Source organism: Tinamus guttatus, unplaced genomic scaffold (assembly GCF_059628265.1).
Source record: "Tinamus guttatus ecotype Peru unplaced genomic scaffold, ASM5962826v1 Tinamus_guttatus_pri_ptg000071l, whole genome shotgun sequence".
Taxonomy (NCBI): domain Eukaryota; kingdom Metazoa; phylum Chordata; class Aves; order Tinamiformes; family Tinamidae; genus Tinamus; species Tinamus guttatus.
Window position 1 is genome coordinate 215,588 of NW_028288605.1, and position 15,775 is coordinate 231,362.

General features: G+C 44.1%; 1 protein-coding gene across 1 annotated transcript in view; it reads left to right on the forward strand.

Moving 5' to 3' along the window:
• Nucleotides 1-962: 962 nt before the first annotated feature.
• Nucleotides 963-15,775, forward strand: part of LOC148595723 (uncharacterized) — a 30,168-nt gene continuing 15,355 nt past the window's right edge. The window contains exon 1 of the mRNA XM_088519789.1: nt 963-1,592. Coding sequence (XP_088375915.1) covers nt 963-1,592 — 630 coding nt within the window. The remainder of the gene's footprint in view (nt 1,593-15,775) is intronic.

Consider the following 15,775-nt stretch of genomic DNA (forward strand, 5'->3'; position numbering starts at 1 on the left):
AATCCATCATAAATTCTGGATCAGTTGATGCGCTGATCCCCCCCTTCCTCCCCTTGCGTCAGGACGCCGCCTGAGGAGACTCGAGACTGAGAGCCCTCTCCCATCTTCTGGGGTGAGTGATGATTGCACATTTGTACATCACAGCTAGCTAAAAACCCCACGCTCTAGTAGAGAATTTCCTGTACTGACATCCGAAACCTGCTTTGTAAATGTTGCATTTGAATAAATCATACTGTTTGTGAACTCGACTACTTGTTTGGGGGGAGGCAATCGGACCTACAGTTGACAGACTGTTCGTGAATCTGATACTGCCAGAGTTGAGCTTATAGTTGATCACACTATTTGGGAACTCGATTCGCTCCTAGGAAGGCGATCGGACCTACGGTCCACGGACTGTTCGTGAATCCGATACTGCCAGGGTCGAGCTTATAGTGGATCACACTATTTGGGAACTCGATTCGCTCCTAGGAAGGCGATCGGACCTACAGTCCACGGACTGTTTGTGAATCCGATACTTTTTTTTTTTTGATATCTCCTTCCCCCCCACCACCACTACCACTATGGCTTTCAAACAGCAACATTTTCAACACAAAATTGGCGTAGTCGGCAGGATGTCGATAAAGGAATTCCTACGGAGACAAAAATGTGGTCCCTCAGAAGGTGGGGAAGATTGGGCCAGAGATAATTGGTCAGATCCTGAAAGGGTTTTGCAAAGAATGGAGGAATGCCATGCTAAGTTTAAGGACGGCAAAGGCAAGGGTGTTATTTGTGCTATTCTGGGCGGTTGCTTAATTCAGGCGCAGAAGGACTATAAAATATTTGAGAAATTGAAATTAGATTATCAAGGTAAGAATTCAGAAATTCAACATTTGCAGTATGAATTAGAGAAGGAAAAGAGACGTACCCAGTTATTGGAGCAGCGATTTGAAACAATGCTGATGCAGGCACCCCGACCCCCTAATATGCGGCAAATCAGAAAGTTAATTACTAACACTGAGCCTGAGGACTGGGACGGGGACATATGGGGAGATCCAGATGAAGAGATACAAGAAGAATCCTCAGAATTAGTGGCTGTTCGGCCACTGATAAAGACCGAAACATCTGAAGGACCCCGAGGTCGGAATCCCCGCACCACAGTTCGGACTACTCCTTATTCAGGTTCAGAATTAGGAGAACTGCAGACTAAATTTTCAAGAAAGCCTGGGGAAACCGAAACTGAATACTTGTGGAGAGTTTCCCTTTCAGGTGGCGACAGAATATTGTTAGACAGAGAAGAATCTTTAGGCTTCTGGGGACCAGGAGTGTTTCTAGATGAGGGGTTCCCAGATGATAATCGATCTATTACTGCTCGAGTTGCTTACTGGGCAGGGGGAATAGACCCCAGAGAAAGAGGTGAGCCACTAATAATCAAAGTTAGGGGACTGTCTGGCTTATCAGAGGCAATGCAGAAAGCTGCTTGTATTCAGGCAATGTATGACCGAGGACGCTTTGATGTTCCGTTAATGGCTCCGGTAGACCCAGTCCACCTAAGGCCCCTTATTAAGGGTCTGCCTGACACAGCAAAGATATATATGCAAAATTTAAAGGAAAGGGTCATTCGGGCCCAACAGCATAATGATCAGAACCTTCACGCCCCCCCTGCACACGTCCCTACTTGGGCAGAGCTGTTACATGACATGGTGAGTTATGGACGAGAGATGGCATGGTCGAACCTTGAGCCTCTATCGGAACAATCAGGGAGAGGTAGGAAGGTATTTCACACAAGAAAATTGGAGGGTCGACCATACCCAAAACATGAACTGGAACCCTTTCAGGGTCTGCCGGCATCAGTAAATCAAATTAACAGCCCTCTGTGCAATGATTTATGGCGACAGGCATTAGCTTTAGGAGTGCCCCGCGCTATGCTGCAGGGGCAATCCACTAGCTGCATCAGAAAATTGGTTGAAATCCTGGAACGCAGAGCAGCTGAATCTCCTCCTCCAAGCAGACAAGAGAAGAACTCCCCCTCTGCCCCCGCCTCTGACGGAACAAACAATCCCTTTGCGCCTCTAAGTGAAGAGTTTAGGAGATCAAAAAACTAAGCAATGCGGATTGGGATTCGGGCCGCCCAACCCGCATGATACATATTTTTCAATGGTCTGAAAACAAAGAACCCTATATATCAATTCCTGTTGGTCCAAAAAAACTTAGTCTAGAATTTTTGATTGATACTGGAGCACAGATTAGTGTTCTGAACAAGTTGCAAGCAGAATCATTAGGAATTAAACCCTCTCAAAAATTTATTGTGATTAGTGGAGTAACAGGTGCTAAAGAAAAATGCCCACTTGCTAGGACACAATTATGGTTGCCTGGGGAAAAGAGGATGACAGCTGTGGATGTGGTACTAAGTTCACACCCAGGGAACATTCTAGGATACGATGTGCTTAGAGGAAAGCGATGGTATCTGCCTAATGGTAGTGTTTGGAATTTTGGAGGAAAGGAGCAGGAAAGCATAATGGTAAGAGTGCTGGAAGTAACGCATGCCCTGCCCCCATCTCATGTGACCAATGTTCCCCAGTACCCTTTGCCTGCAACTGCAAAGAAGGGAATAACTGAAGTAATTGTGGACTTAGAAAAGCGAGGCATAATTGGCCAAACACATTCTCCGTATAACTCCTCGGTGTGGCCTGTCATGAAGCCGGATGGCAAGTGGAGAATGACAATTGATTACTGAAAACTTAATCATAACACCGGTCCACTAACAGCGGCAGTCCCTAGCATAGCTGAGATTGTCATGGCTATACGATCAGCTGCACACTCCTGGATGGCCACCCTAGATATCAAAGATATGTTCTTTATGGCACCCTTAGATGATAAAGATAAGCCACAGTTTGCATTTACATGGGATCGTGTACAATACACCTTTAATCGATTGCCACAGGGATATAAACACTCACCCACTATTGCACATAATGCGCTCGCAAAGCTTCTAGCCACAGTAAAGAAACCCCCTGAAATATGCATTTATCAATATGTAGATGATATACTAATAGGTGGGAACAACAAAGAGTCTGTACGAGAAACTGCTCAAACTGTTTGGCAACTATTAACAAACCATGACATGGAGGTACCACCATCCAAATGTCAAGGTCCAGCCCAAGAAGTTAAATTCCTGGGGACTTTGTGGATATCAGGAGCTGTAGCTGTGCCCGATGATACATTAACAGAGATTGAAAAGGGACGCCTACCCCAAAACAAGAAGGAACTACAACAACTAATGGGAACACTAGGGTATTGGAGGAAACATGTTCCTGGGTTCTCTGTAATTGCCCGTCCTCTGTATGATTTGCTGAGAAAGAACAAACCGTGGGATTGGACTCCGATCCATGCAGAAGCTATTAAAACCCTAAAGGATGCATTAGTTATCAATCAGAGGCTAGGCCCCCTAAATCCAGTGGACCCTTTTTGGGCTGAATGGGGTTTCTCTGAACATGCCTCCTATTGTGGCATCTTTCAAAAAGGAGCTTCAGGTTCTTCATGACCCCTGCTTTCCTCGTCTACCTCCTTTAAAGAGACAGAGCAGCGTTATTCTGAGTGGGAAAAGGGACTTCTCTCCTTAGTTCGTGCAGTGAAAGAGGCAGAAAAACTACGAACCTCACAGGATATCATCGTTCAGGGGCCTTTTCCATTGTTAAGCCCTATCCTTCAAGGCGCCCCCCCCTCCTGAAGGTGTCGCACAGAAGGGAATGATCCGCAAATGGTATGCTTATCTAGAAGGAATAAGTCACTTGCTAGCACTAAAAGAAGGACCAACTAAGACCTCCAAATTACAACAGCCAGTAAGCTCAGACATTACAAAGTTATGTCTTCCTTATAAACCTTCACCTATTAAGGTAGCTCCAGAATTCACTATATCCTCTAAAAAGGATGGAGTGTGGTTTACTGATGCCTCTGCCTGAAGAACAAGCACGGGGTGGAATTATAAGGCAGCAGCCCTGGAAATAAGCTCAGGACGGTCAGTAACTGAGAAAGGTGATGGTAGCACCCAGGTCGGGGAACTCCGAGCCCTGCTGTTAGCTGTGGAAAATGGAGCTGAGGTAGTTTATACTGATTCCTATGCCACATTTAAGGGAGCAACAGAATGGATATGTCAATGGGAAGCAAATAATTGGGAGGTAAATCGTGTACCAGTGTGGAGGACAAGTGACTGGCAGAGACTTTTGGAAGTAAGCAGACACCGACCTTTAGAAATAGGATGGGTAAAGGCACATGCAAAAACTAGTGCACCAGCGACAAAGTGGAATGAGGAAGTCGATAGGTTAGCACAAGTGCAAACAGTAGCTGCTGAAGGAGAGGAGTGGCAAAGGCTAATCGAATGGTTGCATGTAAAAAGGGGACATTCGGGGAAAAATGACCTATATCACGAATGTGTGGCACGGGGATGGCCTGTGTCAGTTGCATTAGTTAGTGAAATCATATCAGCTTGCCCTCAATGCCAACTCCGACTGAAAATGAATCATCCTAATCAAGCCCCCCCTCAGCACATTCAGAGAAACAAAGTCTTATGGAGCACCTGGCAAATTGATTATGTAGGACCATTAAGACCTGCTCCTGGTCGAAAATATATCCTGGTAGGCGTGGAAGTAGTATCCAGACTAACCATGGCTACGGCAGTAAGTGCAGCCACTGGTGAGAATACTGTGAAAACCCTGCAGGACTGGTTTAGTAGCCTCCCAGCACCAGAGTGCATACAAAGTGATAATGGCAGTCACTTCACTGCTACTGTAGTGCAAGATTGGGCAAAACAAGAAGGAATAAAATGGGTGTTTCACACTCCCTATTATCCCCAAGCTAATGGTATAGTGGAAAGAGTCAATGGCTTGATTAAGAAACATGCAAAAGTGTCACAGCCTAACTGGGATCTGTGGCTATCCCAAGCAGTCTACACAGTAAATAACAGATGGGGAACTTATGGAAGCCCCAAAATACAAGCTTTCTGTCCCACAGGACTGCCTGCTCCCACCTTATCAGAGCCCTCAGAGTCACAAAGGCATACACCTATTCAAATGCAGGTGGGACAGCCCGTGATGGCAAAATTGCCCTCTATTGGTGTTGTTCCTTTAATTTTGGCTAAGCCTCGAGGACTATGTGCCTGGGAAGCCACTGATGCTAGTGGGAAGACACACCGCATAAGCAGTTGGTGGATCATTCCAGACTTCTGACCAAATATAATTGCTTGTTCATGCTTGCAAAATCAATAACAATCCAATTTATGCCGGTCAAGGCAGAGACCGAGCATTCTTTCTTTTGTTTTCCAGGATGTCAAAAACCCGGAATGCTGGACAATTGTACCTGGAACCAAGGACTCTCCTATACTGATCTTCAGTATCCATCAGGATTGTTAGTTTCCTGCATAGTGTTGTTTTGATATTTGTAAATCAGATATTTGTAAAAGGGTTATAGAGCTGTAGTTAGGATTAGCAAATATGATATTTACAACTTGCATTGGGAAGATATGCTTTGGCTTGATATGTTTAGTGCACTGGAATCAAGGAGATAGATACTCAAAGTGACAACGCACAAACCTTATCCGCCCCTGACTCTGCCACCCATGGTTTGAAGGATAACTTATCCCTAAACTTTAATAAAGGGGTTTGCAACTGCTCTCAATGAATCTAGTATTACCACTTGCTTGCCTCTACCCAAATCTGTAGCACCATTTGGCCCAGGATTTTCTTTTGGCTCAGTATCAAACAAGTCAGCGTTGTGGTATTGCCAAAATGTGATAAATTGCTCCAATTGGGAACAACACGATTGGGTCAGACACTATTGGCCAGTTTACATTTCCCTAAAAATGGGCTGTCTGTGCCATAATCACAGCATAAAATATAAATCAGTAAGTGAAGACTTTGTGCCTCGTAATGATTGCCGTATAGCTTCTGGTGACGCTCCGGCTGGTTTGATCTGGGCCTGCAGTGATGGCAATATGTATACCTCCTTATGCGCTGGATTACCTGAACTCCAGTGTACCTTGGGCCTTCCAACATTGTGCCCCATGTGGAAGAGGACTCCTCTCTGACCTCACTGGATGGCTCAAGCAAAACCAGTAAAAATAGAACTGTCAGGACATGTAGAGGGATGGCAGGACTGAGAAGAAACCAGGGTCTTCCCATCATGACTAGGGTCCTGGGAGCTCCAGTGTGCACACAGTAAATAATAAATGAGGGCTACATATTTAGCACAGGTATGGTTAGATGTGTTACAGAATGTTGGAGAAGGTATGTGCATGTTAAAAGATGTTTAAATGAAAGCGAGAAACTTTTTCACCAATCAATAACAATATTAAGTATGACTCTAGTCACTCAAGCTCCACCTGAATGTAAAGAAAAGTATAAAAGGTGAACTAAGGATGAAAAGTCTGGAGGGAAGAAACCATCGTAACTCCTGGGTCAGTCGACAGGCTGATCCTCCTTCCCTCCCCTCGCGCTGGGACGCTGCCTGAAGAGACTAAGAAGTTAGAGGGAAGAATCCATCATAAATTCTGGATCAGTTGATGCGCTGATCCCCCCCTTCCTCCCCTTGCGTCAGGACGCCGCCTGAGGAGACTCGAGACTGAGAGCCCTCTCCCATCTTCTGGGGTGAGTGATGATTGCACATTTGTACATCACAGCTAGCTAAAAACCCCACGCTCTAGTAGAGAATTTCCTGTACTGACATCCGAAACCTGCTTTGTAAATGTTGCATTTGAATAAATCATACTGTTTGTGAACTCGACTACTTGTTTGGGGGGAGGCGATTGGACCTACAGTTGACAGACTGTTCGTGAATCCGATACTGCCAGAGTTGAGCTTATAGTTGATCACACTATTTGGGAACTCGATTCGCTCCTAGGAAGGCGATCGGACCTACAGTCCACGGACTGTTTGTGAATCCGATACTTTTTTTTGATATCTCCTTCCCCCCCCCCCACCACCACTACCACTACGGCTTTCAAACTGCAACATTTTCCACACAAGGATGAACTGTGGGTCAGAAAGGAGAAGCTTATTTTGCTTGTCTTGACTGTCTAAGCAACCGGGCCTCTCCCCATGGGCATGTCATAGATCAGAAATTGATGTTTGGCTGGTAGTGCTGCAATGATTCCTCACAGCCTGTGGAAGTAACCTTAAAATCATGAGCATTTTACTAAAGACCAAAAAGCAACTTGTCTGCTAGAACAAGAAGGATTAGAGCTCATCTCTTGTAAGTTGCTAAGAGCCGCCCTGGTAACTCATCTGTTATTTCTACTGTATTCTAGTAACAATAGATGGTCTAAGTTTCGAAATGAAAGGCAGGGTTTTTCCAGGGACACAGCATTTATATGTCTATGACTACTTTCTGTCAAATTCCAGTGAGAGTTAAGCTTCCAATTCTTTTACAATCCTTATAAAATCTCTTCTAAAGACAAAAAAAAGAAAAAAAAAGAAAAGAAAACTTCTTAAAATCTGCTCATAAGTTATTTTCTAGTTTAACTTGATACAATACCTAATAAAAATAAGGAAGGAATAATGTAGTTATCACCCTATCTCTGTGTTTGTAGCCCAGTGTTAAATTGTGGGGAACATCCTTCCTTCAGGCTTTTTCTTTGTCCTTAACAAAGTTATTGTTAAATTTCGTCTAGAATAGCAAGAAAAAAGCACAAAGCTTCTGTTCAGGGAATAATTTTTACAAATTACATTTTAGTATTACATACCGTACAGCATATTTCAACTGGAAGGTGCTTATTATTTCATGAGTTCTATATCATATAGTAGATCTATTGAGGCAACTTCAGCTATCTATCTGCAATGGGAGAAACTGTCATTTTTGTTCTTTTATGCCAATAAGATGTTTGAAGATCCAAAGGGGATCTTGAGGTAGTTGTTTTGGCGAAGGAAATTTCCTAGGCACAAGAAGTTTGACTTTTGAGGTGTGAAACAAAGTGTAGTTCTGCCTGAAGAAAAGATGATAAAAGCTTCTAGTTCACAGCATAGTTCACTTGTAGGGAAAATTGTTGTTTAGAGACCGTTGTACTTCTAGATCATTCAGATGCTGACTTTTGGATACCTCTAATCTTAGGTTTATATTGCCTTAGGCTATTTAGAGATTAAGTAGATTTAGATCTGTTGTTAACATTCTGCAGGGTCTTTTGTCAGAACTGCCTGTAAATGAAATCCTGAATTTATAGAAGCTTTTGTAATCCTGATTTATATACACATGTTGTTTAGATGAAAAACTGGCAAAGTGCAAGTTTCCCATTTATGTAAAATCTTTACTTGACCAGCTGGATTACTTTTGTTAAACATTATAATGCTTGCTAAGGGGAGAGCTAGAGCCAAGAATAGGAAAAAATAGCTGGTCCCAATGAGCAAACTATCTAGCCTGACAAAAGGAAAATGTAAATAGCCTCCACTGCTGGATGAGACTCAAGCTAGAGCTTTCTGGGGTGGCTCAAACATTTTAGTAGTTGTGAGAATGACTACCAAAATTTAACCTGCTTTTACACATGGGCATTGTATGCAAATGTGCACTTCTGCTTTGGGTTTGATACTTTATTAAGAGCTTGTGAGTAAGAGAAGGACTGGTGCTGTGGGTGTAATTCCTGCATGGAGCAAGGGAGATCTGGAGAGAATTGATCTGTCCTGTATCATGAAACCTATTGGTGAGGTGTATGAGGCCAGATAATGCCTCCCAGCACCCCTTTTATTGCATGTGCATTAAGGCCTTCTGAAATCTCTTATGGTTGTTACTAGACTTAACTAATGTCAATCTTTTTATTCTCACTTCTGCTTAGTCCTTCTAGCAGAAAGCTTCTGAGAACCCTGATGTTAATCTTATCACCTTTAGCTACAGGTGCTCTTGGTTCTCCATCTCTCATAAAGGCCCTGACCTACAAATGTATTATGTCTCTCACCTTGTGTCTGCTTTTTTTTATCAATAGTCTTGCACAATAGAGCTTGTGAAAGAGTTTTTGGAAATCCAAATAAAATGTCAGCTGAACTCTTTAGGGCTTTTTTTTCCTCAAAACTAGAAAAGTATTTTCACCTTTCCAGGAGGCATTTGGATTTCCTGTTATGCCACATCTGGAATATTTGACTTCTATGTTTTATATTGTGTTTAAATTTATAGTATTAAGATGATTCATTGTACACTGATTTAATTTTAGTCATTCAAAGGGATCTACATTTGTTTACATGAAAAAAAGTCTTGCAATTAACTGTGCTAGCATGAGTTAGTGGAACTTTGAACTATTTGAGTAAAATGTCGTGTGACATCAACTTTTACTCTTGACAGTTTAGCTTAAACATGTGTTAAATCTTCCATTTTTGACTCAGGGAAAGCTTTCCTCAACCCCATCTCACACTAGCAGTGCTATTGACGCGATAGCCACAAAAATTAGCATTGCTGAGACATTCCTCCCACATTAAAAAGTGTTAATATGTTGCTTGGAAAACATTCAGTAAGGACTTTGGCACTGTATCCACTAACACCTTATCATAAATTACTAACAATGCTTAATGCATGACTAAGAAAGCTGTGTCATGACTGAGAAAGCCAAAAACTTTCCTCTAAGTTCATGCCATTAACATTTGACATTTTACTGTATATATTCAGCCAGCCAATTTAAATATTCTATATATAAATTGTTAAGCATTTTTTACCATTCACAGCCAGCTGAGGATTTTTTTTTTCCATCTCACCTCTTCTGCGAATATACTAAACTGACTCATAGATTATTGTGCAAATGATAAGAGCTGGTATTAGTAGTGGTCTCTATGGAAATGGTAATTAAACCTGGTACCTGGTTCTGCTTCCAAATTGTCTTATAAAAAGGAGTCATATTTTTTTTTTATTAAGGAAAGAGTATACTTCATAGTAACAAGTATTAAAGTATCATAAGGCAGCTTCAGGCTATAAGTACCTTAGCTTTTTTAACATTTTATGTTTGTTGTTGTTTGGGAAATACACTAAGAAGATGTACAAAAGCAGCAAGTGTGCAAAGATCCCAACAGATTCTTAAAGGAAGTAGTGTTAAGTTTGAATAGTGTATGGAAAGAAGTAAATACACTAAGCCACCTTTTGTGATTTTAAAGCAGAAGGGGCTGAAAATATGAATATTGGACGATGAATAAAAAAGAGTGGGTGCTTGTAACTATCCTATTAAAAGTAACAGTTGAATCTGAGCATAAGGAGTAAGGGTTCATCCACACTGCAAATGGTTTTGCACTGTTGGTAGGTGAGACTGTTAACATTTGTCAACTGACATTATTGTTGTCATGAACTTCTGTTCTTTTAGGAAAAATCCTCCCCAGAATAAACCTGAAAAATATTTTGTATGCAGGTGTCTGATCATATTCTTCTCTGCAGAAGATTGTTTTCTCATTGTCTATCATTAGCAATGGGATTTGCTATAGAAAAGAATTGTCACAAATAGATTATTATAAAAAATCGCAGGATAGCCTGGTAATAGAACTGTCTTTTAAAAGAGTGGAGTTCTAGTGTTTTTCAGGATTATCTGTAGATTTGTTTTATTTAAGATTTTGCTGTTTAATCTTTGCTGTGTTGCTATTGATAAATCAGTGCAACACCCTGCTTACCTTGTGCAAGTCAAGCTTTAGAAAAAGTATTAAAGTATTTTGGATTTTTCTTCAAATACAGTGTGATTCAAATCTTACTTGTCTATGCCTGCACCAGAAAAGCCTTTTCTAGAGTTATGGTACTACAGAATCATAGAATCATAGAATCATAGAATGCTTAGGGTTGGAAGGGACCTCTAGAGATCATCTAGTCCAACCCCCCTGCACACGCAGGGTCACCTAGAGCACGTGGCACAGGACTGCGTCCAAGCGGGTTTTGAAGATCTCCAGAGAAGGAGACTCCACAACCTCTCTGGGCAGCCTGGTCCAGGGCTCTGTCACCCTCACTGTTAAAAAATTTTTCCTTAAGTTCCTGTGGAACTTTTGGTGCTTCAGTTTGTGGCCATTACCTCTAGTTCTGTCAGTGGCCACCACTGAAAAGAGACCAGCACCATCCTCCTCACTCCCTCCCTTGAGGTACTTATATACACTGATTAGATCCCCTCTCAGCCTTCTCTTCTCCAAGCTGAACAGGCCCAGCTCCCTCAGCCTCTCCTCATGAAATCAAAATAAAACCTGAAGGTGATCAATACAATATTGATGTGCTTTAATATAATATTTTGGAAGTCTGCTTATGAACTTCTATTCTGCTATGCCAAAATCCCAAGTAGGTAGGTATAGATCAATCTTTAGCTAAACCTAAAGGTTTTAGGATGCAGATATCCTAAAGGAATATCCTTAGGAATAGTGCTTCAGCTTCACTGTGGGTTCTTCACGCAGTGTGTAAATGACTTCACTTTAGGAGTTGGACATCTTGAGTAGCTGGAATTTCCTGCCAGTTTTGTGTTGCAATTGGGAAGGGTTCTTACATGAAGACTCTTGTGTTCTTGCATGAAGGCCGTGCTTGCTTTGTGTTGCTCTGTGCTTAGGACTGGAACTTGTTCTTGCCATGTGTTGATCGTGGAAGACCTAGGCTTTGGCTAATCAAAGTGAGACTAAGGTTTAATGACAAGGGACGTACTTTTGCTCTTTGCTCACTAAGACATGAGTGACCTTTCCACTAAAATTAACTTCCCTGCCTTTAACCTTGACCCTGAAACTTCTCCATTCTTGATCACTCTCTATCCATGTTTGCCAGTGCTCTGGCCTTGTTATGTCCTTAGCTGCTCTAAACATTGTACTGTTTCACTTTAGAAGAAAATCCACTTTCTAAAGGCAACCTTTTTGAAGGAAATGAGGAAGAATTCTAGCACCTTTCAGCTCCTAAGCATAATTTGTATTCAGATGCCTTGTGTGCTTTCAGTTGCTTAAATCTAAGTGTCTTTTCCTGGCTGCAGTGTTGAACAGTATTCCTGCTGGCTGTTATTCTGTAAAGGCCCAGGACTCCCACAGACACGGTGTGATACCTGCAAGCCCAGGGCTGATATCCTGGGTGCCCTGAAGTCCAAAGTGGTAGGAGAGGTCTCTGCTGAGCAATTAAATTGCTCCTCTTGTATTTAATCAGAAACGATCAACTCTGCTGTTGAGAAACCTTCATAACATCTACTGCAGGTTGTATTAATCTGTGTTTTCTAACGGATTTTAGGTGGCTAGGATTTTCTGAAATATTTAATCAACTGAAATTGCAAAAATAACAGTAATCTTCATATTTTGTGTGCAGCTGATCCACAGAACTATGTTCAGTAGAAAAAAAAAGTGCACAGCAGTTTCAGACCTATGTTAGTGGTTGGGGAAAAGTTGGAAAGCAATTTGTTAGTTCAAAAGCCACAGAGTAGTCTGTAGAGTAGTAGTATCTATCTGTAGTAGTAGCAGTATATCTACATTTGGGGGAGGTGTGTGCTGTCATTTTGTTTGTTGTTGTTTTTCTTGTCTAAGCGTCCAGAGTGAACACATGAGGATTCTCAAAAGTGCTATGATACAGAAAGCACAGCTGTGATGGTAATAGCTCTGCACAACCACCATAATGTTAAGAATTTGCAGTGCTAAACAAAATGCTGATTATACTTAAAAACGCAAATTTTCTTTCCCAGTAATCATAGAATCATAGAATGCTTAAGGTTGGAAGGGACCTCTAGAGGTCATCTAGTCCAACCTCCCTGCACATGCAGGGTCACTTAGAGCACGTGGCACAGGGTGGCATCCAGGCAGGTTTTGAAGATCTCCAGAGAAGGAGACTCCACAACCTCTCTGGGCAGCCTGGTCCAGTGCTCTGTCACCCTCACTGTTAAGAATTTTTTCCTTAAGTTCCTGTGGAACTTTTGGTGCTTCAGTTTGTGGCCATTACCTCTAGTTCTGTCAGTGGTCACCACTGAAAAGAGGCCAGCCCCATCCTCCTCACTCCCTCCCTTGAGGTACTTATAGACACTGATTAGATCCCCTCTCAACCTGCTCTTCTCCAGGCTGAACAGGCCCAGCTCCCTCAGCCTCTCCTCATAGGGCAGATGTTCCAGGCCCCTGATCATCCTTGTGGCCCTGCACTGGACTCTCTCCAGCAGCTCCACATCCCTCTTGTACTGTGGAGCCCAGAACTGGACACAATACTCCAGATGCGGCCTCACCAGGGCTGAGTAGAGGGGCAGGATCACCTCCCTCGACCTGCTGGAGACCTTCTTCTTAATGCACCCCAGGATCCCATTGGCCTTCTTGGCCACGAGGGCACACTGCTGCCTCATGGTCAACTTCTTGTGCACCATGACACCCAGGTCCCTCTCTGCAGAGCTGCTCTCCAGAAGGTCGGTCCCCAGCCTGTACTGGTGTCTGGGGTTATTCCTCCCCAGGTGCAGGACCTTGCACTTGGCCTTGTTGAATTTCATGCGGTTTTTCACCGCCCAGTTGTCCAGTCTGTCCAGGTCCCTCTGGATGGCAGCGCAGCCCTCTGGGGTATCGGCTACTCCTCCCAGTTTGGTATCATCAGCAAACTTGCTGAGGGAGCACTCTGTGCCTTCATCCAGGTCATTGATGAATAAATTGAACAGGACTGGACCAAGGACTGACCCCTGGGGGACACTGCTAACCACAGGCCTCCAACTGGCCTCTGCACTGTTGATCACCACCGTCTGAGCTCTGCCATCCAGCCAATTCCTAATCCACCTCACTATCCACTCATCTATCCCATACTTCTGAAGCTTGCCCGGGAGGATGTTCTGAGGGATGGTGTCAAAAGCCTTGGTGAAGTCAAGATAGATGACATCCACCGCTCTCCCCTCATCTACCCAGCTGGTCATTCCATCATAGAAGGCTATCAGGTTAGTCAAGCAAGATTTCACCTTGGTGAATCCATGCTGACTACTCCTGAAGCACCTTCTTGTCCTCCATGTGCTTGGAGACAACGGCTAGTATGAGCCGTTCCATCACTTTTCCGGGGACAGAGGTGAGGCTCACTGGCCTGTAGTTGCCTGGGTCCTCCTTCTTGCCTTTTTTGAAGACTGGCATGACATTGGCTTTCCTCCAGTCCTCTGGCACCTCCCCCGTTCTCCAGGATCTTTCACCGATGATGGAGTGTGGCTTAGCTATGACATCCGCCAGCGCACGCAGAACTCTGGGGTGCATCCCATCAGGGCCCATGGATTGGTGGGTATTGAGGTTCCTTAGGTGCTCTCTGACCCAATCTTCCTCTACCCAGGGCAAGTCTTCCTCTCTCCAGGCTTCTTCTCTTGTCCCTAGGGCCTGGGGCTCTAAAGGGCTGCCCTTGGTAAACAAGGAAGCAAAGAAGGCATTCAGCAACTGCTTTTTCTGTGTTATTCGTAACAAGGGTGCCCATCCTGTTCACCAGTGGACCCACGTTTTCCCTGATCTTCCTTTTGCTGTTAATATATTTGAAGAAGTTTTTCTTGTTGTTTTTAACATCCCTTGCCAGATTGCGTTACAAACGCACCTTAGCTTTCCTTGTTGCATCTCTGCATTCCCTGACTACGTTCCTGTATTTCTCCCAGGGGGCCCGTCCTTTACATTCTGTAAACCGCCTTCTTCTGCTTAAGCATTGCCACAAGCTCTTTGCTCATCCATGCAGGTCTCCTGCCCCCTCTTCCTGACTTCTTACACACAGGGATGCACTGTTGCTGGGCGTGGAGGAAGTGCCGCTTGAAAACTAACTAGCTCTCTTGGGCCTCCCTTCCTTCTAGAGCTCTAGCCCATGGGATTCTCCCGAGGAGGCCTCTGAAGGGGCTAAAGTTGGCCCTCCTGAAGTCCATCATTGCAAGGCTACTTACAGCCCTGCCTCCTCCTCGTTGAATCCTGAACTCCACCAACTCATGGTCACTGCAGCCGAGGCTACCCCCCACCTTCACATCTCCTACAAGTCCCTCTCTATTTGTTAGCATGAGGTCCAGTAGGCCACCTCTCCTCGTCGGTTCCTCTACAACCTGCATCAAAAAGTTATCATCGACGCTCTGCAGGAACCTCCAGGACTGTTTTTTGCCTGGCTGTGTCGTCCTTCCAGTTGATGTCAGGGTAGTTGAAGTCCCCCATGAGAACCAGGGCCTGTGAGGCAATATCCAGCTGACTACAGAAGGCCTCACCAACCTCCTCATCCTGGACAGGTGGCCTGTAGTAGACACCCACCACAGTGTCTCCCACATTAGCCTGCCCTCTAATCCTTACCCACAAGCTCTCAACTCGCTCATCCTCCACTCCCAGGTTGAGCTCCATGCATTCCAGTTGCTCTCTCACATAAAGAGCAACTCCACCACCTCGCCTTCCCAGCCTGTCCTTCCTAAAGAGCACATAGCCTTCCATGGCAGTGCTCCAGTCTTGTGAGATATCCCACCATGTCTCTGTGATTCCAATGAGATCATGACGCTGGGACTACACACAGATCTCCAGTTCGTCCTGCTTATTCCCCATGCTTCGCGCATTGGTGTACAGGCATTTCAGGGAAGTAACCGAGCCTGCAGGTTTCCCAGGAGGGGTGAAAGAGGACCCTCTGTGATCATCTCCTATCCTCACTTCCCCACTAGCATACTCCCGCTGGACGCCATCTGACCTTGGCTGCGTGGTACTGTTCGCCATGTCTGTGTGACACTCCCCTTCCCACTTCTCGTCTAGTTTAAAGCCCTCCTAACCAGGTTGGCCAGCCTTTTGGCAAAGAGACGTGTGCCCCTCTTGCTGAGGTGGTTCCCATCATTCCCCACTAGCTGGTGGTCATAAAACAGAGTCCCATGGTCATAGAAGCCAAAACCCTGTTTCCAAGCCCAGTGGCGCAG